We start from the raw sequence: 23,722 nt of genomic DNA, 5'->3' as shown, positions 1-23,722 counted from the left end.
CTTGACAGATGGCACCTCACAAAGGGCCGGCACAGTGAGTACTAGCTTCCAAAGAAAGGAGGATTGTTAAGGCAATGCAACGTCCTGTGCCTGACGCACAGTGAGGCCAAACAAACTGAAATGTTGGAGTATGGAGCAGACAAAGGTTTATTGCAGGGCCAGGCAAGGAGACCAGTGGTTCGTGCCCTGAAAAGCCCAAACTCCCACTTTCAGCAGAGTATTTTTAAAACCCATTGGCTGATGATGAGATAGCAGGGTGGTGTTATGGGGTTAACATTATCAGTCCTTAGGCTCTGGCCTGGGGCCAGGTGCTCAAGGTGATTAAATAAATAACATCTTCCATTTGCTGGGGGCTTCCCAGGTAGCTCAGCTGGTAAAGAGTCTGCCTGCAATGCAGGAGACCCCACTTGAATTGCTGGGTTGGGAAGTTCCCCTGAAGAAGGGATAGGCTACCCACTCCAGTATTCTTGCCTGGAGAATCTCCATGGATAGAGGTGCCTGGTGGGCTACAGTCCACGGGGTCGCAAAGAGTCGGACACAGCTGAGCGACTAAGCATATTTGTTGGAGAGGAGGAGGTTTTTTCCATTTGCAAAACAACTCAGGAAATGTGCATCAAATGCTATTATCTAGGTGCTTCAGAGAGGAGCTAAAGCAGGAGACATGGAGGAAAGCATGCCCCACCTGCGTGGCCCCATGGGGCCCTGCGAGGCTGTGGGGGTCAAGGAATGATAACCAAGCTGCTCCACCTTGTGAAGCTTGGCCTTGAAAAGGATCATCTTTCAGTTCAGTTCAGCTCAGTTGCTCAGTCATGTCCAACTCTTTGTGACCCCATGGACTGCAGCACGCCAGGCCTCCCCATCCATCACCAATTCCCGGAGCTTACCCAAACTCATGTCCATTGAGTCGGTGATGCCATCCAACCATCTCATCCTCTGTCGTCCCCTTCTCCTCCTGCTCTCAATCTTTCCCAGCATCAGGGTCTTTTCAGATGAGTCAGCTCTTCGCATCAGGTGGCCAATCCTTACCTATAGGTTAAGGGGCAGAAGAGGCTCTGCCCTCCCCCTACTACCTGTGGTACCCAGCCCGGGTAGAGGTGGCCTTGGCCATCTTATATTCATCACACTTCCTTTAGATCATCACTGCGGTTCCCAGAAGCCTCCAGCAGCAACCGTGACACTCCTCAGACAACCATCCACAGGTACTTTTTCCTCTCAAGGCCAGGAAGCCACTGCACTGGTCAGCTCGCATCACAGAGGCCTGGTAGGAATGGGCACCTTTGAGGACAGGCCCCTGCCCATCCCAGGCTGTTTCTCCGTGCCCCATGCAAGGGAGTGCAGGAATGGAGTTTGATGTCTTTCTGTTCCTCTGCAGAAGCAGTGTGGTACTTCTCAGATTGCTTCCTTTCCACACCTTCCTCATTCTATTCTGGGGTCCTGGCCAATAACTTCAGTTCAGTTCAGTCACTCAGTCATGTCCAACTCTTTGTGACCTCATGGACTGCTGCCATGGGCGGAGTTCCTCATGCTAGCTCCCTTGTTTGCGGCCTCCCAACCGTGAGAGGCACCGACTGCAGCACGCCAGGCTTCCCTGCCCATCACCAACTCCCAGAGCCTACTCACACTCATAGCCATCAAGTCGGTGATGCCATCCAACCATCTCATCCTCTGTCATCCCCTTCTCTTCCCACCTTCAATCTTTCCCAGCATCAGGGTCTTTTCAAATGAGTCAGTTCTTCACATAAGGTGGCCAGAGTATTGAATTTTCAGCTTCAGCATCAGTCCTTCCAATGAATATTCAGGACTGATTTCCTTTAGGATGGACTGGGTGGATCTCCTGGCAGTCCAAGGGACTCTCAAGAGTCTTCTCCAACACCACACTTCAAAAGCATCAATTCTTCAGCACTCAGCTTTCTTTATAGTCCAACTCTCACATCCATACATGACCACTGGAAAAACCACAGCCTTGACTAGATGGACCTTTGTTGGCAAAGTAATGTCTCTGCTTTTTAATATGCTGTCTATGTTGGTCATAGCTTTTCTTCCAAGGAGCAAGCGTCTTTTAATTTCATGGCTGCAGTCACCATCTGCAGTGATTTTTGGAGCCAAAAAAAGTCTCTCACTGTTTCCATTGTTTTCCCATGTATTTGCCATGAAATGGTGGGACCAGATGCCATGATCTTAGTTTTTTGAATGTTGAGCTTTAAGCCAACTTTTTCACTCTCCTCTTTCACTTTCATCAAGAGGCTCTTTAGTTTTTCTTCACCGTCTGCCATAAGGGTGTTGTCATCTGCACATCTGAGGTTGTTGATATTTCTCCCTGCAATCTTGATTCCAGCTTGTGCTTCTTCCAGCTCAGCGTTTTTCATGATGTACTCTGCATAGAAGTTAAATAAGCAGGGTGACAATACACAGCCTTGATGTACTCCTTTTCCTATTTGGAACCAGTCTGTTGTTCCATGTCCAGCTCTGACTGTTGCTTCCTGACCTGCATATAGGTTTCTCAAGAGGCAGGTCAGGCAGTCTGGTATTCCCATCTCTTGAAGAATTTTCCACAGTTTATTGTGATCCACACAGTCAAAGGCTTTGGCATAGTCAGTAAAGCAGAAATAGATGTTTTTCTGGAACTGTCTGCTTTTTTGATGATCCAGTGGATGTTGGCAATTTGACCTCTGGTTCCTCTGCCTTTTCTAAAACCAGCTTGAACATCTGGAAGTTCACAGTTCACGTATTCCACAGTTTGTTTCCTCCTAAATCATCATGGTGGTCAATTTCCTGATCACTGGGCTTATTTTCATCGCTGGAGCAGCCTGGATGAACTTGTTATTCTCGAGCTCGCGCTCACACTTCCTCCCCAGTCACCTCTGCCGAGGGCCACCAGGCGTCTTGTCAACCTGGAGATCCCGGAATTGGGAACCTTGGGGGCCTCACCTGGCCAGGCACAGCCTGGAAGCCACAGCGCGGCACTGCGCATGCCCAGCGTGGCCCCACTGCGCCTGCGCACCTGCACCTGGCCAGACATCTGGGCTGAGTGCTTTTCAACAGGTTATTCAGTTGCGTTTCATTTTTAAAAATTTTTCCTCCGAACGCATCTTTGGTCACATTTCATAGGCCTTGGCAAGTGATGTTCTGGTTTTCAGAAATGCCTGATTCGTCTTTAAGTTGTTTAAGTTTTAATTTTGATTTACTGTTGGATTCGTAATCTATCGAGGCGTGCGTGCTTTTGTTTCCTTAGGAATGGAAGACTCTCTTTTCTATTTTGGTGAAATTGATGGACCAAGAATATCACTGCCTTTATGATCTCTAGTTGATGAAATTTATGGGGAAATTCTTTGTTACCTAGTACATGGTCAATTTTTATTACTGTGTAATGGACTTTAGATTGGAGAAGGAAATGGCAACCTACTCCAGTGTTTTTGCCTGGAGAATCCCAGGGAGGGGAGAGCCTGGTGGGCTGCCGTCTGTGGGATCGCACAAGAGTCGGACACGACTGAAGCGACTTAGCAGTAGCAGCAGCAATGGACTTTTGAGAGAATGTGTATGGTTTAACATAAAGGCACTATAATGATGTTATATGTATTTTCCTACCCTTAATTAATTGCTGACTGCTTGGAAAGGGTGTGTCCAAATTTTTCATTCATGATTTTATAGTTTTATCAAATATCTTGCATTTCTATCAGATGTAGAGTTAGATATGTTATATAGCATCAATTGATGCATAGTTACCTATTGTATCTCCGTGGTCGATAGTGCGTTTTACTAATATGAAATATTCATTTTTGTCACATTGACTAGATGTTTTTTGTCACATTGAGTCGGGGTTTTTTGTTGATGTTTTTTACCCCTGGGATATTTTAGGATTGATATTAGCATGTAACATTGCTTTCTTTTTATTCACACTTGACTGAGATGTCTTTGCCCAGCTTCTTTCAGTCTTGATTTCTTATTTCCTCTTATGTGTCTCTTTAAATACCATGTAGCTGGATTTTTGTGTTTATTGATTTAAGAATACATTTATTTGTTAATTTACCAGGAGAATTTAATTATTTTCCTTTATGGTGATCTGTTTCATTGGTCTTTATAATATTTAGAGATTGAATTTACTGCATAATAGGCTATCTAAATATCTGTGGCTTAAGCAAACAAACGGGAGGTCTGTTAGTAAGGAAAGGGAGAGTGGGTATTGGATAAACAACTAGGACCTTTGTAACATATTTGTTCCTTATTGGGGAGGCAAAATGACATGGTGATTGAGAATTCTGAAAGACGTGAACTTAAAACATTGGCTTCTGCACTTCGTCTTGAGCAAATTAATTTTTCCCAAACTGCACTTCTTTCATATAATGTGAATAACCTTCCTTAAAATGCTGCAGGGAGTATTGTAAACCCTTCATGCAGTTCAGTTCAGTCACTCAGTCGTGTCTGACTCTTTGCGACCCCATGGACTGCAGCACACCAGGCTTCCCTGTCTAGCACCAACTCCCGAAGTTTACCCAAACTCATTTCCATTGAGTTGGTGATATCATCCAACCATTTTATCCTCCTGCCTTTGATCTTTCCCAGCATCAAGGTCGTAGGTGTACTAAATACTGACAATTGGCTGATATCTACATTCCTTATTTGTTGAGGTGAGTGAAAGTTGCTCAGTCATATCCAATTCTGAGACCCCATGGACTATACAGTCCATGGAATTCTCTAGGCCAGAATGCTGGAGTAGGTAGCCTGTCCCTTCTCCAGTGGATGTTAGTGACCCAGGAATCAAACTGGGGTCCCTGCATTGCAGGTGGATTCTTTACCAACTGGTCCTTATTTGTTGGTTTTTATTCATTTTATTTCTTTTGCATTTTGGGGGTAATATAAATGGCATTTATTTTAAAAGTCAAAGTTTTCCAAAACTTAATTAGAAGAGTAGTACTGTTTTTATAATTTTGCAAATGTTTTTTCTGTCTGGTCTAGTTCAAGACAGCTAGAATCTTAAATTTGTTTCTAGAGGCAGTATGTTGTTTTGAAACATACTGAGAAAACCCAGCTTCACATAGGTCTGTAGTTAGAAAATAAAGGACCTCACAGATTCCCCTTGAGAAGGCTTTGGGATTCCTGGGGCAGAGTCCTCAGATCACACTTTGATAGTATGTGGAAGGGAGGGGCAGTGCTGTTTTGGACCAGAGAGGGCAGAGAGCTTTACCTAGCTCTGGGCTCAGCCTCTGCCACCTTCCCCCAGAGGCCTGTGTTTGTGTGGCAGCATTAGCTTCTGGCCTGTGAGCTCTGAATCCATCAGCCCGCAGCATCAAGGGAGCCATTGGTGCCTCTCCACCCTCCCAGGTGAAGTGACTTAGACTGCAGTGTTGCAACTGGCTTGGCCACGTTGTAAGCAGCCATGGAACAGCAAACAGACCCACTATTAGTATTCCCATGACAGATTTCTGGATTTCGGCTCTCTTTTCTGCTCATCTGTTTTGGATGTGGTTGTTGGTTTAAACCCCCCTCAGTGTTAGTGACAAGCCTCTAACAGTTGGGCTGAATTAATTGTGGTTAAGTCAATACACAAGTGGCCTCGTGAGTGCTGAAATTGTTGTTGCTTTGTCAGTAAGTTGTGTCCAACTCTTTTGCAACTCCATGAATTGTAGCCCACCAGGCTCTTCTGTCCATGGGATTTCCCCAGCAAGAACATTGGAGTGGGTTGCCATTTCCTTCTTTGTCTTTTGCATCTTTTGACTTGGGTTTTTCCATTTTTAATAGAATATCATAAGCATTTCAGGAAATGAAGTTCAGAACAAACTCCCCACCTATATTTCTCTCCAGTCATACCTCTGCCTGTTTTCTAGCTGTATACTGCTCTCCCATGAGACTATTGGCACATTTTTCCTCCAAACCACCCCTCTTTTTTTCCTGAAATTGTTGAATCAATCTGAACATTCAGTTCCAGATTGCCACTGTTTTTTAGGGGTTTTGTTTTGTTTTGGGCTTTTAGCATTGTACAACTGGTTAGATTTCTTTCTTAATATTTTCTTTAGAGTTAAAAATTCCATTAATTTTACCTGTTTTATTAGGCATCACTTTTCTTATGTAACGTATTTTAACTTTCTTTTTTTTTTTTCTTGAGTACTTGCCATATTCATTTGCAAGGGAAATTGTAGGTGTGTACTTTCTGAATTCTTAGATGTCCAAAAACTCTTTTCTGTTGCTCTCAGAAGTAAACTGTAATTTGGTTGGGTTTAGAATTCTTGGCTTATAATCCTTTTTCCTAAAATCTCTGGAAGTGCTGTTTCAAAGTGTTCTGGCTCCTTAAGGATACTTGCTAGATACTATGTCCTTGTTTCTGGTCTCTGAATCCCCTCGCTCTCCTTTGCTTTGCCATGTGAGGCTAGTGCTCAGCAGCCACAGGTCGCTTGTCACCCTTGTGCTCTAGAGTGGGGGGAGGAACCCCTCCTTCTGTGTTTTGCGTCTGTTTTTTTCAGCTTCATTTCATCAGTTTTTTCACTCCAGCAGCCATGTTTGGTTTCCATTCCCAGTTTTTGCCAACGGTGCTGGAACCAAAGCTCACTAGCCAATCCAGGATGCCTCCGCCCAAGTCTGAAGCCCATCTCCAAAGGGCACCTCTTTTAAGATGCTCAATATCGAGAATCCTGACCTTTCTTTGTTGATCTCCCAGCACCTGGGGGTACAGCTTCTTGCAGTTACTGCCTGTGTTACCCCATGTTCCTCTGCCTTTCCAATCCTCCAGTACTATTTCACAGATTTTTAGAATCTCACCAGGAACACTAATGGGAATTCTGAAATGTCTGATTATATATTCTGTGAGGCTTCCCTGTTGGCTCACAGGTTAAAAGCGTCTGCCTGCAATGCGGGAGACCTGGGTTCAATCCCTGGGTCGGGAAGATCCCCTGGAGAAGGAAATGGCAACCCACTCCAGTACTCTTGCCTGGAGAGTCCCATGGATGGAGGAGCCTGGGGGGCTACAGTCCACAGGGTCACAAAGAGTCAGACACGACTGAGCGACTTCACTTTCACTCTTTCACCGGAAGTTATTTCATCTGTTTTGTCGGCCTGATCCTCCTGTTTTCTTATCCTTTCTGTGTAACTGTCAATTTTCTGTCATCCGCTCACTTTTGCAAAGGAAGATCTAGGGTTTCATAGCACCCCTTGTCAACTGCGTTGGCGGCTGTTTGTATTCTAAAGACACCCATAACCATCCACCAGCTGAACAGGGGTTTTAAGTCCCACTGGGGCTTCCCAGGTGGTTCAGTGGTAAAGAATCTCCCTGCCAGTGCGAGAGATACAGGAGACATGGGTTCAATCCCTGGGTTGGGAAGATCCCTTGGAGAAGGAAATGGCAACCCTCTCCAGTATTCTTGCCTGAAAAACCCCATGGACAGAGGAGCCTGGTGGGCTACAGTCCTTGGGGTCTCAGAGAGTTGGACTGAGCATGCACACACCAGGTAGAAATCAAAGCCCAGATGGAGGGCTTCTACCTCTGCCAGCCAGCCAGCCAGCACTTCCAGACTTTGTTCCTTCAACCCAAGGGAAATTCCTAAGTCTTCTCAGAATATCTCCCATTTTTACCTGAACAGCCTTCACAAACTGTTAGCTCCCAGAGCCTTATTCTGGTTTGGCACACATTTTCTTGTTTGTTACACATAATTTCTGGATCATCCTTTTTACATTTTTACATTGACATACTTTTTACATTTTACATCCTTTTTACATGAAGTTGATGTTCTTCTTGCATAAAGCTAAAATTTCCCTCTTTTATTTATATTTTTGTTAATTTCTATGTCATGGATTGCTGCAAATATATGGCCTTGCCACCGTATTTCTGGAGACTTGTCAATACATGATTTACACATGAATAATCACTTATGGAATTTAGCCTTGGAGAAAAATATGCAATTATATGTACAAGAGGAAAAAATATTTCATGAAAACTATTAATAATGATTCGTCTGCTGATATATGTATATTTTATATATATTCACCCCCAACATTTTTTCCTGAGCTTCAGACTACATTTGTAACCGAATATCTCCACGAGACCCACTAACTTAGTGATGTCTCCATCGATTCATGATTCAGATGTTAAAATAGAACAGACAGTAAGAGTTGAGACCCCAAGAAAAATAGATGTCAGTAACTCCCAGTAAGCTACAGCTTCTGCCGCTTACAAAGCAGCTGAAAGAAAACCATTTGAAAGTCTTAGCATCTTAACCAATCCCATGGAAATTAGGGTAAACTGGAAATTGGAGGGAGCTCTTATTGTGGCGGGGTGGTGGTGGGGAGGCATAGGGCTTTCCTCTCCTGGCAAGTGAGAGACCACTTAGAAAGATCAGATTGCATCTCTTAGAACTTTGGGGACACACAAGCTGATGCCTGGTTCGTTGGTGAAGAGAGATGGCCACCCTGAAGATAATCTGTTCTTCCAGTGTTTCTTGGGGCAAAGGGTGCTCGGGCTGGTCCATGGGCCAGACATGGGTGACGGGGGAGACTCTTCTCGAACCTGTCCAAGTAGGCATCTGGAGGGAGGAGTCCCAGCAGAATACAAGAGTAGGAGGTGTGAGCAGCCAGCGAGAGAAGATGCTTCCACTCAGCTCAGGAGAACCGCAGTGGGGACACTTAGCTATTAAATATTATCTACATGCAGCCAGTCTGCCCTCTCCCGTTGCACTTCTGATCTTTGCATTTGCTCTCCTTTCTTTTCTTAGCACACATCTTCTCACATATCACCTAAGGTACGTGTTAATTACTTCATTGTCCAGACCCTGAGCTCCACAGGGCAGGGATCTTTGAGTATATTTTGACGGATGTATCCCAATCCCCAGAATGATTCTTGGGGCATGAGAGGTACGAAACAAATAGCTTTTGAATAGGAATAGAAATTAAATTGGGACCTCTACAGAGCAATGAATCAACCCAGGAAAGCAAACTAACACCTCCCTTGCCTGGAGAGCCCAAGGGTGAGAGCCTGGTGATCTAACACCAGCCAGGTCCAACATTTCTGGCTATTACCTGGCCTACCTCCCTTTCGATTCACTCCCTGACACTGACCTATTAATCTCAAGTCTCTAGAGGCCAGAGGCAGCCTAGTCACTAGGCTAGTAGGACTAAAAAATAAAAAAGGTTAACAGAGAAAAGACACTGACCACTTTTCAAATACAGGTAGCCTGTCCAAGGGGCACCTGAGTTGGAGGGGAGTGAAGCTTTAATTGTAAATAAAAGTCTGAGTTTTACATTGGACTGAACATATTTCTTTTTAATGTTTGGAAACTAGAACTAACTGGTTACGTACAGTTGACCTGAAAAATCACAGAGGCTGCAAAAGATTTCATCCAAATGCACTGAAGATTCTAAATGGGTCGATTTCTCATTGCATTCCACAAATTCTTATTTTACAGACCAGATACATTGGCAAGTTCAAGCACTCGGTTTTCTCTTCTGACTTTCTAGGACATTCTCTCCTGTCAAGAGTCTGATCGCCCTTTAGAGGGACAGGTTTGGGACTGTTTATTCTCCACCATCACCAGGGACTCAAATTCAGAGTCCATATTCCATGGCCCTAACACATATTAAGCACTTAATAAATGTTTGGTAAATGCCTGAGTGAACGATAGGACTTCCAGAGCTCAGAAAAACCTTAGGAGCAGCAGAAAGGACCAATTGTTTATTCTGAAGTGTGTGAAAGTTAAAATTAAGGAAGTTATGGGAGGGTACGGGTTCATTTATTGATTATAGTAAAGGTCCAATCAGCTTTTGTTTAAATTTTTCATTTATTTAATTTTTTATTGTTGTTAAATTCACATAACATAAAACATATGATCCTAACCATACTCAGCTGTAAAGCTCAGTGGCCCTAAGTATAGTCACATTGTTTAGCAACTCTCACCATCATCTGTCTCCCAAAATTTCACCTTCCTAAACTGAAACTCTGCCCCCATCAAACACTAACTCCCCATCCCCCTCCGCCCACCCCTCTCCCAGCACCGACTAATGAACTTTCTGACTCTTTGAATCCAACTTTTCCAGGCATCTCATACAGGTGGACTCAAACAGCATTTGTCAGAACCAATCCATTTTTCTTGAATGAATGAATGAATGTTTGAAAAAATGGCCACAGATATATAGGAAACCTGTATCTGGTGGCTCAGACGGCAAAGCGTCTGTCTACAATGCGGGAGACCCGGGTTCGCTCCCTGGGTTGAGAAGTTCCCTGGAGAAGGAAAAGGCAACCCACTGCAGTACTCTTGCCTAGAAAATCCCATGGACAGAGGAGCCTGGTGTCCATGGGGTCACAAAGAGTCGGACACGACTGAGCGACTTCACTACATAGGGAAGGGAAAAAGGGGAAACACAATGTTGGTGGTATGTTTACTCATCTATGTTCATGTTAACAAAATGGATCTGTACATTTCTCTCTCTCTTTTTGTTTTCCAGGTTATCCTTGTCTTTGTCCTAAGCATCGGGTCTCTTATAATCTATTTCATCAACTCTACTGAGTGAGTAAATTTCCCCAGTCAGTCTTGTCTGCTTTTATCAGTAGGCTGCCAACTAATTTGGAATTTTCTCTCAGGAATAATGTTTAATATACTTTCACAGATACTCATACACAGAAGCTCATAAAAAAGGATAAGTGTTTCGTTTCCCCCAGAAAGTACTAAACCCAGCTCCACACACACACACTCACACTCACACACACACACACACACACACACACACACACACACAAATGCATGTGTTTCCTTTTTATCCTGTCGTTCTGTCAGGGGTGCTATGCATAAGACTGCTTTAGTTTCTGGGACTACAAACCTCTAGCTGTTACCCCTCCTTTGGACCCTCTATGTGGGCCACACAGCCCTTGGGCTCCTCCGGTGTTGAAGCAGAAGTTCGGTAGGCATTTCAGGGTTTCTCGTAGATTTCAGACAAGTCTGGATGGTCTTGAGAAAGGAAAATGCTAGACCTCATCAGGAACATAGGAGCCCATATCCTGTGTTCTTCCCTGAAGGCATTCCTCTCACTTCTGCCACAGTCAGGACAGCTTCTGGGACACAACCCAACATAGTCTGAACTCCATGCTGATCCTCTGGGAACTATATTGGGTTCCAGCTAAAGTAAAGTAAGATTACAGGACCACATGAGTCAGGCAACTTCAGAGATCTTACAGAAACTAGTCATCTTTGCTTCATAAATTCCTTACTCATCTATTAGGAACGTTTTCTTGGAATTTGGTTCAGATCAGTTCATTTGACCTGGAGTAGCTCTCTCTCTCAGAAGTATACTGAAGCCGAAATGTCTTGGCTGGGTAGATGGTCTTGCAAACCATCAAAAGCCACATAACCCACGTGCCGCTCAATCCCATTGATAAAATGGAAATGCAACCAACAAACTGTATGAAAAGAAGAGCAGGTAATTCTCCTTTTTTTCTCAGCTCCATTGACAGTGCAGTCGTTTTGTTCATGCATACCTGTACTCCGAAGAGAAAAGTAATTTCCTTGAGATGTGCACATAAGAGTCTGGGTTGACCATTCATGGTAAATAAATAGAAAATTGCCCACCTCTTCTCTTTATTGTGTCCTCTGTAGTCACAGCTTTTAAAGTGTCCATCTTTATAAACTGTCCTTGTTTCTTTTCTAGCCCAGTAAGAAGCTGTTCTTCGTACCACGACAGAACCATCCCGATTGATCTGACCTTCAACGCTTTCTTTAGTTTCTATTTTGGGCTGAGAGTAAGTACCTATACCCGTCGAATGTGGGAGTAAACAGAGGAGCTTGATGGGCACGTCCAGAAGAGATCTGTGTGATACAAGGAGATGCCTTCTTCAGACAATCTGCCTAGGCTCTCAGGCTTTACAGCCAGAGGGTCTGGGTCCTGAACTGTCAAAAGTTATAATGAGACCCCAAAACTCTCTCCTGCGCTTGAGCCTGTAAACCAGGCCAACAATTTCAGCATGAGTGGAAAGGATTCCTTTAGAGAATATCATCGCCCTGTCACCCTGAATTTTTCTTGTTGGCTTCCCAACCTGCAACTAGTAATCACAAAATAGCAGAACCTGGGTAACAAGCCTCTGAAAATGTCATCAGCTCCACTGATGGCTTATGTGCCATGTGACTCTATAAAATACTCTGTGCTTTTCATTTTTTTGCATTCCTATATTCAGTAGTTGTCTCATTCCACAAGCAATTTTTGAGGGCCCACCCTAGACCTAGATTTTAGATTTATCTATTCCATGTCTTAGAGAGATGTGTGTGTGTGTATATATATATATATATGTACGTACACACACGCTCTCACAGATGTGTATATATACATATATACATGCAAACGTGTACACATATATGTGTACACATATATATGTATTTCTATGACCTTGCTTCAAGACTTATTCAACCTCAATAGCCATCACAATCTTATTTTTATAGCAGATCCTCCCTTCTAGAAGTGCTTCCTTTCTTAATCTAAATAGGAGAGTCCATAAACACAAGCCTTGGCCAGCTGAACTTGTAGACCTTTTCTATTGAAGACCATACATAAATATACATTATCTGCTGTGTGTGTGTTCAGTCAGTCATGTCCGACTCTTTGCGACCCCATGAATTGTAGCCCACCAGGCTCCACTGTCAGAATTTTCCAGGCAAGAATACTGGAGTGGGTTGCCATTTCCTCCTCCAGAGGATCTTCCTAACCTCAGGACAGAACTTGCATCTCTTGCCTCTTCTGTATTGACAGGCAGATTCTTTACCACTAAGTCAGCTATATAGTTATATAAATACATATGAGTGTATATGCATATATAAATATAAAATGTATGTATGTGATAGAATGAGGTCAGAGCTTCAGTTAATGAATGAAAAGTACCTGAAAAAAGCCACTTTTGTGTTTACCGTAAAATTTTTTAGGGTAACAGAATTTAGGGTCTTGTGCTTTTATTTCATAGTTTCTGGCAGCAGATGACAAGCTCAAATTCTGGTTGGAGATGAATTCGATTGTAGACATCTTTACCATCCCACCCACCTTTATTTCTTATTATTTGAAGAGTAACTGGCTGGGTAAGTGAACTGTGGGAATCAGAAGCAATTTCCAAAAGAAAAAAAAAAACCCTCAACATTCATTCCTAAGTATTCTTTATTTACTTTCAAAGCCTGTGTGTACTCAGTCGCTCAGTCATGTCTGACTCTTTGCGACCATATGGACTGTAGCCCACCAGGCTCCTCTGTCCATGGGATTCTGCAGGCAAGAATACTGGAGTGGGTTGCCATGCCCTCCTCCAGGGGATCTCCCTGCCCCAGGGATCCAATCCTCATCTCTTGCATCTCCTACACTGGCAGGTGGATTCTTTACTACTGTGCCACCTAGGAGGCCCCCATTTTTAAAGCCTAATTGCCATTTAAAAAATCCTCACCATGTTTGTATGGTTTTGTAATGTATTTTCAGAACCCATTTTTTAAAATCCCAGCCCCTAGTGATGGGCCTGATGTCATCTGATACCTAAGGTTTTTATTGTTTAGGGATTATCTGCTCCTGGAGGGAAAGGACCCCAGCATTCCCACCCACCTCGGCACCTTTGTGCTGGGATCCCACGTGACTGAAGTGAAAAGCCTCCCAGATCTAAAACCTATAAATCCTCGTATCCAGACATGCAATGACCTGCTAGAGATTTTTTTATTTAGTTACTTCGTCTTTAAGGTAGATGTATTGATAGTACATGAGCCTGCTGTGGCCTTTGTCAGTTTTTATGTAATCATATTACTTATTATCTACAAAAGTATTCCTTACTGATGCTATTATCAAACCACATAAATGCAAACAGCATGCAAGCCCTGGGGAGCGTATCACAGAGATTCTGCCATCAGGAGTTTAAGTGGTTTACAGATCATTTGCTCTCCATTCTAAAAAAGAGTTAAACAGAGTAAAATGTGAGTTGTGCTTATTACATGCTTTGTAGTAATGATAATTCTCAGCAGCACTTTGAGGTGGGTATCATTATAATTCCCATTTTACAGATGAGGAGCCAGAGGAGCTAAGGGTGTTGCTTTAGATGACAATAGCCATTAAGTGAATCAGGATTTGAACTAGTCCTCATGGTCTTAAACTGATGACATTGTGATGTATTTGAGCATTTCAGGGAGAGAGAGAACATGAACAGTCTTAGGTGTAGGGTAGTTCAGACTGCAGCTTTCTTTTTTGATTGCTTTTAGGTTTAAGGTTCTTACGAGCATTGCGGCTGCTGGAACTCCCTCAAATCTTGCAAATTCTGCAAGCCATCAGCACCAGGTAAATGCCAGCCCTGCCCCAAGTATGCCTTACTCGTTTGGATTAGGAAATTCAGATGTTAACTGCACCTTCAACTCAGCTCATTCCCCATCAGAAACTTCAGCGCCAACATCATGAAATCCCTCACTCCCCAAGGTAGCATTCACTTACTTTTCTCCCATTGCATTAACCTCACACACTGGCTGCAAGTTTGCAATCATCTTAAAGAGTTTGCTTCTTCTTTGTTTCTTGGACCTGCAATGTGTCCATTCATTTAGGCTTTAACTCTTCCCCCTCCCCCCAAGTTTTTTTCTTAAATCAAAGCAATTCAGACACAAAAGACTTAAATAATGACTGTTATAAGAGAAAAAGATTACATAATGATCAAAGAGACACAGACTAGATAATGATCAAAGGTCCAGTCCAAGAAGATATGAGTTGTATACAGGTATGTACTCAACATAGGAGCGCATCAATACTTAAGGCAAATGCTAACAGCCATAAAAAGGGAAATCAGCAGTAACACAATAATAGTGGGGAACTTTAACACCCCATTTATGCCAATGGACAGATCATCTAGATGGAAAGTTAGTAAGAAAACACAAGCCTTGATTGATGCATTAGACCAGATAGACTTAATATTTATAGGGCATTCCATCTCAAAGCAGCAGAATACACTTTCTTCTCAAGTGCACACAGAACATTCTCCAGGGTAGATCACATCTTGGGTTACAAATCAAGCCTCAGTAAATTTAAGAAAATTGAAATCATATCCAGCATTTTTTCTGACCACAATGCTATGAGATTAGAAGTTAATTACAGGGGAAAAAAAAAACTATAAAAAACACAAACACATGGAGGCTAAACAATATTTTACTAAATAAATAAGCAGTGGATCACCAAAGAAATCAGCCACTTTAATTCTACACATTCATTGTCATGAAACACACCACAGCTTTCTAGGAATGTAAGATAGTTTCTCCAAGCCTGAGAGCTGCCCAGTAACAGCAATGAACTCATTCTTAGAGAAATAGAACCATTTAAATGTCTCCACAAAATTAAAATTACAGTTAAAAAAAAAGAATCCAAGTATTGGGTTGGCCAAAAAGTTCATTTGGGTCTTTCTGTACCATCTTATAGAAAACTCCGAACAAACCTTTTGGCCAGCCCAGGACCTTTAAGTGCCAGTCCTGTTAAAGCTGTAAGCATTTCGGTCTAACATTACGTACACACCATCTCCATGACCCTGCATTCTCACTAGAAGCATCATCAAATAGTTCTGGCCAGCTGGGTCTCACTGCTAACAGTTGGTGCTTTTTGGAGAAAGGGCTGTTTCTGTGGGACAGGCAGCCTTGCTGAGATCCCCAGAGATTTCAGCTAAACTCAGAGCCTTTCCTTAGGAGACAGGAGCTTGTTTGATCTTCTTCCTCCAAGGATCCTCTCGTGAGTTTAGCGATATGGAACTTCATTTCTGTGATCAACTTCCATTTCCTCATTTAATCCATTTCTTCCTTAATCCATTTCTTCATTTCTGTGATCCACTCAAAATTTCATTTTGCAGGTCCGCTCTCTGGCTCCTTGGGCCTCTGCCTTTGGTCAATATAATATCAGGCTAGGGGTCATCCCCCAGAATCAATCAAGGGTTGTGAACACGAGTGTGTCACGGGGCTGTGCTTCTCCAGCTGTAAGGTGTATATGCGTAAGGAGAGGGGATCCGGGAATATTGCAGATCAGAGATCAAGGCAGGGCCTGGGACTCCGCATTTCCAGGATGCTCCCAGGGAAGGTGTATCATTGCTCCTGGTCCAGAACCAAGCTCTGAGGAGCAGCAGTTTAGAGGATGAGGTATTTGTATTGTTCTGGAACCTGTCAGAGCCCAGCAACACTGTCTTTCTTCCCCTAGCAATTCAGTGAAGTTTTGCAAGCTATTATCCATCGTTCTGAGCACCTGGTTCACGGCTGCAGGATTCATTCACCTGGTGAGCATCTCATCCAACCCCCTGATGTGGCTGGTGAGCATGCGTGTCTTTTCTGTGAAGAATGGAGGCAAACCTCCCGAGCTCCTGTCTCCATCATTGTGATCAGCGTGAGGTCTGTCTTTTTACCTCCTTTGGGTGGGTTTTCTCCACCCCGTATTTCTCACAAGCATGTATCTCCTACACTCACAGTATCGATGTGTCTTCTCCAAGCTCTCAAAACCTGCTCTTAGAGAAGGATTTAATAAGCTTATTCATCTAAGGTATAAGCAATAGGTAAAATGTATCACTGTATCATAGGGTTTCCAGCAACTTGAAAAGGAATAAAGGATCAGAGAAATAAAGAAATAAAGACACAATAAATAATATTATAAATTATAATGAGTATTATAAATTATAAATCACATATTGTATACTTACATATAATAATATAAATAGTAATGTGTGTTTAGTCCCTCAGTCATTTCTGACTCTTTGTGACCCTGTGGACTTAACTTTCCCCTATGGAACCAGCCAGGCTCTTCTGTCCATGGGATTCTCCAGGCAAGAATACTGGAGTAGGTTGCCATTTACTCCTCCAATAAGTAGTAATAAATGATATAAATATCATTATAAAAATAAATAGATAAAGAAATACAGGGTCAGAGAGAATTTCGTACTTAGAAAAGCTGGAGGGTTGTAGGAGGAGCAGTTGCTGAGTTGCAAAGGGGAGTTTGGGGACTTTCTTGGTTCTCCTGGAGTCAATCTGAGTTCACAGCTGCCTCCTTTGTCCACAAGAAAGATTAGCTCTCATCTCACGTAATCAGCAACATAATAAATGGATTTCAGCAATAGGAAAGAAACTCCTGGACTTAACTGCTCCAGGAAAGTTGAGGAGAGGTCATTAGAAAATGCTGAAGGTAAAGTGGGCTGCTAAAAGCTTGCAAAGGCCTTTGAGAAAAGCAAAGCAAAACAGAAAACAGAGCAGAAGTCTTTTCCACTTGAGCTCTTCTCTCAAAAATCCATTTCAAAATAACAAGAAAAAGGAGAAAAGAAGTCAAAAAAAAAGAAACTTAGCCATGTTCAGTTCATCAAGGAAACTGTCAAACACCAAATGTGTTTGGTGTTTCAAGAAACAAACTACATTGCACAAAACAGGTAAGCAGGAAGTATTTGCTTTATAGGGCTCCCCAGGAGGCGCTAGTGGCACAGAACCACCTGCCAGCGCAGGGGATGAGGAGATGTGGGTTCGATCCCTGGTTCGGGAAGGTCCCCTGGAAAACAAATGGCAACACACTGCAGTATGCTTGTCTGAGAAATCCCATGGACAGAGGAGCCTGGTGGGCTACCGTCCATGGGGTCACAACGAGTTGGGCACAACTGAGCAGATTTATATATTTATATATATCTATATATTTACTTTATAGCACAGGGAGTTATATTAATATCTTGTAATAACCTATAATGAAAAATTATCAGAGGAAGATCACTGAACCACTGCGACGCACACCTAAAATGAACTCAATATTATAAATCAACTGTACATCAATTAGAGAAGAAAGGGAATATAAAGGCTGCCACATCCTTCCTCCTCTTGCAGGCAGGAGACGGTTTTCCCTGAGAAATGTCACAGTAGCAAAGGTAGATTCCTGCATCTAGAAGGTCAGCCCAAGGGCGTGGGTCCACCCTGGGAGAAGCAGTCACCAGTCTCCCTGTAGAGACCTGTTGGCCCTCACAGAACAGAGGGCAAGAGGATGCTAAAGGAGAAACCATGGTAATAGGTGTTTGTTTTTGTTTGTTTTTTCTTTCAGTAGCAATTACCAGGCTGAATGGGGCCTGCAGGCCTGTTTATTGGCCCTAACATGTTTGCATTTTGTGTTTGCTATTTTTGTACTGGTTGCTAACCTTTTCATTTTTTTAATGTATTGATTTAAGTGGAGGTTAATTACTTTACACTATTGTAGTGGTTTTTGCCATACACTGACATGAATCAGCCATGGGTGAACATGTGTTCCCCATCCTGAACCCCGTTCCCACCTCCCTCCCCATCCCATCCTTCAGGGTCATCCCAGTGCACCAGCCCAGAGCACCCTGTCTCATGCATCAAACCTTGACTGGCGATCTGTTTCACATATGATAATATGCATGTTGCTAAACTTTTTAAAAGGAAGTCACATTAAAAACCCAGATTTCTGGGTTCTTTGCAAAAACACAAGTTTTTGGCAACCTGCTCTCTGAAGGCCACCACAGTCCTAGACGATTAGCTACAGCCTGTACATACCACAAAGCTTCCCAGATGATGCTAGTGGTAAAGAACCCACCTGCCAATATAGGAAGCCTAAGAGATGAGGGTTTGATCCCTGGGAAGGTCTCCTGGAGAAGGAAATGGCAATCCACTCCAGTATCCTTGCTAGGACAGTCCCATGGACAGAAGAGCCGGGGGTCTCAAAGAGTTGGACATGACTGAAAAGACAGTGCAAATGCCATTGCCTCACTTACTCTTTTTGTTTAATGTAGAAAAAAAAAATCTGATAAACTTAGTTTCCTTAAAACGTGAAGACATGCGGAACTAAGATCCTGCATGTGTGTGGCCAAAAAAAAAAAAAAGTGAAGACTAATCGGGAAAATCAGAGGAAACATTTATCAGAGTTTCTTTTTTTAATTGAAGTATAGTTTCCATACAATATTATATAATTTACAGGTGTACGATATAGTGATTCACAATTTTTAAAGATTATTTACCATTTACAGTCATATCCAACCCCAGGCTCCTCTGTCCATAGGATTCTCCAGGCAAGAATACTAGAGTGGGTTGCCATTTCCTTCTCCTGAAGATCTTCCCAGGTATCGAACCCATGTCTCTTATATCTCCTGCATTGGCAGGTGGGTTCTTTACTGCTAGTGCCACCTGGTAAGCCTTCAGTATAGTAATTCACAATTTTTAAAGATTATGCTCCATTTATGGTTACTGTAAAACATTGGCTACATCCCCCATTTTATACAGTGTATCTTTGCAGCTTATTTCAGAGTTACTGTTTAATCACTGAAAATATTTTTCCAGAGAGAGAGGAAAAATAATCTGGAAAGCTTGTTTGCTCTTCCTTATACATCAGCATCCATGTGCATAAGCTCCCTGAAATGAAGTGCCTGTGTAACTGTGCATTTCCGCATGATGAGCCTGACCTGTTGTAAAATGAGAATGAAAAATAAGTGCTCAGCCTGACAGCCTCCGAGTCCCATGGCTCCATGGTTGGATGAAGTACCCACAGGAAAGGAAAAGAGAGGTTGCCAGCCATTTTCTCCAGAGAGCATCCCATCGTGGGTTCCAGTTACACGGTTCAAGTTACAGGGTTCAAGCCCCTCAGATCTGAGCAATAATCACAAGGAAGGGAAACATGACTTCACAATCATTACCCACAATCTGTAAAAATTTGGATGGGACACACGACTTCACAATCACTACCCACGATCTGCACACCCTTCACAGCAACCTGGGAATCATGTACTGTTTCATTTGGATTGAATTAAGTGAAACAAATCCAGTGTTTTGCTTTTTCTTTATAAACTTTCCCTTGGAGTCAATTTACAGACCTTGCCTGAGTCTTCTTTCTTTGGACAGGTGGAAAACTCTGGTGATCCTTGGCTCAAAGGGAGAAATTCACAGAACATTTCATTCTTTGAGTCCATTTACCTGATCATGGCAACAATGTCGACTGTGGGTTTTGGAGACGTGGTACCCAAGACATCCCTAGGACGGATTTTCATCATAGTCTTCACCTTCGGGAGTTTGGTGAAAAATATTTCCTATATCTTTTGAATATCACTACATTACATATACCCAAAACATTTGGCTAATGGGGAGAAATAAAGTGATGTGGGTTTAAGAGCAAGTGTTGCATTGTTCAGAGCAGGTGTCAAATGAAAATGAAGAGATAAATGAATCCCATGTTTTTCAGACTGCATCCTCTGGAGCCCATGACATAATTGCTTGATTGCCAGGGTTGAAGGTAGTAGACAAAGGAGAGCAGACCTTCCTAATTAGCCTCTACACTGATCTGAGCAACCGCATCTTCCTTCATCTTTTGCCCATCAGATTAAAGTCTTTCTTCCAAGGAGGAAGGGGATTTGCTGGATGTAGTGTTCTTTCCAGCTCAGATGAGTAAGCTCTCTCCACACCAACATTTTACTACAAATAAGGGAACATCTGTGCTTGGTTCAGGAGTGTGTCCAGGACAAAGGAAGCCTCCTTTTTCAGTGACTTTAATTTCAATTCTTTAAAGACCATCCCAGAGTTCTCCATTCTACCTTTCTTTTTTTACCTTTGTATTTTGTATTGCAGTATAACCGATTAACAGTGTTGTGATAGTTTTAGGTGGACCACAGAGGGACTCAGCCATACATATACACGTACCCTTTCTCCCCCAAACTCCCCCCCCCATCCAGTCCAGTCTACTTTTCTGACCATCCCGCTGTCCACGTAATTGTTACATCCCCTCGTTTCTATCATTTCCCCTTAGTGGGGTTCCACTCTGTCCCATGTGCTTTTTTTTTTTTTCCGTCGAAGCCCCAAATAGGATCAAATGGAAGAGTCAGAAGAGCCGTTAGAAGTGATGGCAGGACCAAACGGATGGGGAGGTTGTCTTACTGCTTGTCTTTGCTTTCATCATTTTGAAGGTTGAAATACATTCTGTTGAATTTTCACCAAATCCAAAGCCTGAAGTAAAGGAAGAAATTTCTTTAAATTTTAAACTGTGCTTTTAAAAGCACGGTTCATAGTCATGTCTTTGTTATAAGAAAGAGTATTTTATGGACCTTCTTTCTCCTTTGTCATCTTGGAATTTTAGAGTATCCTTGGACATAATGAGACCTAAGGTTTTATTTGCTGATCATTTCTAGGTACTGTTCGCCAACTACGTCCCCGAAATGGTGGAACTTCTAGCCAACAAGAGGAAATATACCAGTTCCTATGAAGTGGTCAAAGGGAAGAAGTAAGTAGCTTTAGGATATAATTTCTGCAGTTTGACATACTCTGCTGATCACTGTCTCTTTTTGAACACTATTGCCTGGCCTAGGTGGATATGTGGGCAGGATCCTCACTCACTAAAAGAGGGCTGTGCTAGAGTAGATACCATGAGAAAATGATATTTGCCACTTGATTCATATATCTAGAGACACGTAAGAAAATTAAATCAGTTAAAATTATTACAGATATGTTGTCATTCAGTGTCAAATGTTCATTGTGCCAGTATTTGCACATTCCTCATCGTGACTGTTCTCTTAGTAATAAAACCATTACTAATGGTTTTATTCATTCTAATCATGTGGTTGACTCGTGACTGATTTTACATAGTGGGTCAAGTTAAAGTCATGGTTTGAATTGAAAACAATTAATTCAATTCAGTTGTCTCAGCCCAAACGCCCCTAAAGCTTGTGGGGCTCATAACAGAAAGAGGTTTGCTCAAGTGAGGAGGAATTTCTTTTCTCCAGTCCTTTACAGATTACCTGTTCTGTCCACGCCACAGCCATTTGTTACCAGGAGCAAAGTGGAGTCAGAGTTACTTTTACATGATTTCTCTGTGCAAGTATGTTTCCTCCATTGCCATCATAGTTTTTCACACCTAAGAAGAAGGTCAAACCAGTCAATCCTAAAGGAAATCAACCTTGAATATTTATTGAAAGGACTGATGCTGAAGCTGAAACTCCAATACTTTGGCTACCTGACGTGAAGTGCTGACTCATTGGAAAAGACCCTGATGCTGGGAAAGATTGAAGGCAGGAAGAGAAGGGAGTGGCAGAGGATGAGATGGTTAGATAGCATCACTGACTGTATGGACATGAGTTTGAGCAAACTCTGGGACAGGGAAGCCTGACATGCTGCAGTCCATGAGGTCATGGAGAGTTGAACATGACTTAGTGACTGAACAAGAGCAAGATAATGAATTGGAAATCTTAAATTTGGAACAATTCTTACCTGCTGCTGAGGAAAGAGGCACAGTGGAGATGAGCTCCTATGGAATGATGTCTTAACACAGTTGGATAAAAACCAAGATTGACTCAGGAGTAGGGAGAGAAAATAAAAAGCCGAGATGAATGAAAAACAAATATTGAAAACAATGAAATGAACTAAATAAGCCAAAAATCTGACCTGGCCCATCTGAAGAAAGGGATAAAACATGCCAAGTCAGTCAGTGAGGTCTGAAAAATTTAAGTTTGAGGCTAAAATTAGACTTTCAGCTTTCTTACATAACTAATAGGGGTGGAGTGGGATAGCTTCCTTACGTATACTAAGCCTAAGCAAACTGACAGCTCTTTTTCACTGTAAAGGTTACATGAATAGATTTGTGAGCCTCTCTGAGATGTCTCTCCACTGAACTCACTTTTTTTGTGAGCACTGGGTAATTTTAGCAGAGAAGGCGATGGCACCCCACTCCAGCTCTCTTGCTGGGAAAATCCCATGGACGGAGGAGCCTGGTGGGCTGCAGTTCATGGAGTTGCAAAGAGTCGGATACGACTGAGCAACTTCCCTTTCACTTTTCACTTTCATGCATTGGAGAAGGAAATGACAACCCACTCCAGTGCTCTTGCCTAGAGAATCCCAGGGACGGGGGAGCCTGGTGGGCTGCCGTCTGTGGGGTCGCACAGAGTCGGACACGACTGAAGCGACTTAGCAGCAGCAGTAGCAGGGTAATTTTAGATACAGAAGATAAACCAAAATAACCTGGATTCTGGTGCTGCTCAACCATAGTATGTGACTGTGGGAAAATCAGTGAGTCTTGCCAATGATCAGTTGTTCATCAGTGAAAAAAGACTACACTAGGCAATCAGGAGTCGAGTGGAAAATCAAGTGTAATGAACACACGTGCAAATCCATCATAGGTTGTAAATAAGCGAGGAAAATCTAGTGGTTGCAATAGTTGTCCTCATATTCCTAAAACGTTAGGTGCAATTCAAAGTGTAGAATCATTCCCTACAGAATCTGAGGCTGCTTTTGTATATTAGAGATACAGTCCTTGATGTTTTTAAATTTAAAATCTTGGTGGAACATATACCAGCTTTATTTTAAACTAAATTTAAGCTAAGTTCAGTTCAGTTCAATTGCTCAGTCATGTCAGACTCTCTGCAACCCCACGGACCGCAGCATGCCAGGCCTCCCTGTCTATCACCAACTCGTGGAGTTTACTCAAATTCATGTCCATTGAGTTATTGATGCCATCCAGCCATCTCATCCTCTGTCGTCCCCTTCTCCTGCCTTCAGTCTTTCCCAGAATCAGGGTCTTTTCCAATGAGTCAGTTCTTCACATCAGGTGGCCAAAGTATTGGAGTTTCAGCTTCAACATCATTCCTTCCAATGAATATTCAGGACTGACTCCTTTAGGATGGACTGGTTGGATCTCCTTGCAGTCCAAGGGACTCTCAAGAGTCTCCCCCAACACCACAGTTCAAAAGCATCGTTTCTTTGGTGCTCAGCTTTCTTTATAGTCCAACTCTCACATCCATACATGACCACTGGAAAAACCATGACTTTGACTAGAC

At 42.7% G+C, this 23,722-nt stretch overlaps 1 protein-coding gene across 1 annotated transcript in view; it reads left to right on the top strand.

Annotated features, from left to right (window-relative positions):
- KCNU1 (potassium calcium-activated channel subfamily U member 1) overlaps positions 1–23,722 on the top strand; it is a 143,480-nt gene that overhangs the window by 7,495 nt on the left and 112,263 nt on the right. The window contains exons 3-9 of the mRNA XM_005698822.2: positions 10,423–10,484; positions 11,620–11,710; positions 12,920–13,031; positions 14,181–14,256; positions 16,138–16,213; positions 19,809–19,979; positions 21,086–21,177. Coding sequence (XP_005698879.1) covers positions 10,423–10,484; positions 11,620–11,710; positions 12,920–13,031; positions 14,181–14,256; positions 16,138–16,213; positions 19,809–19,979; positions 21,086–21,177 — 680 coding nt within the window. The remainder of the gene's footprint in view (positions 1–10,422; positions 10,485–11,619; positions 11,711–12,919; positions 13,032–14,180; positions 14,257–16,137; positions 16,214–19,808; positions 19,980–21,085; positions 21,178–23,722) is intronic.

Source organism: Capra hircus, chromosome 27 (assembly GCF_001704415.2).
Source record: "Capra hircus breed San Clemente chromosome 27, ASM170441v1, whole genome shotgun sequence".
NCBI lineage: Eukaryota > Metazoa > Chordata > Mammalia > Artiodactyla > Bovidae > Capra > Capra hircus.
This window is presented reverse-complemented; position numbering and strand designations above follow the sequence as displayed.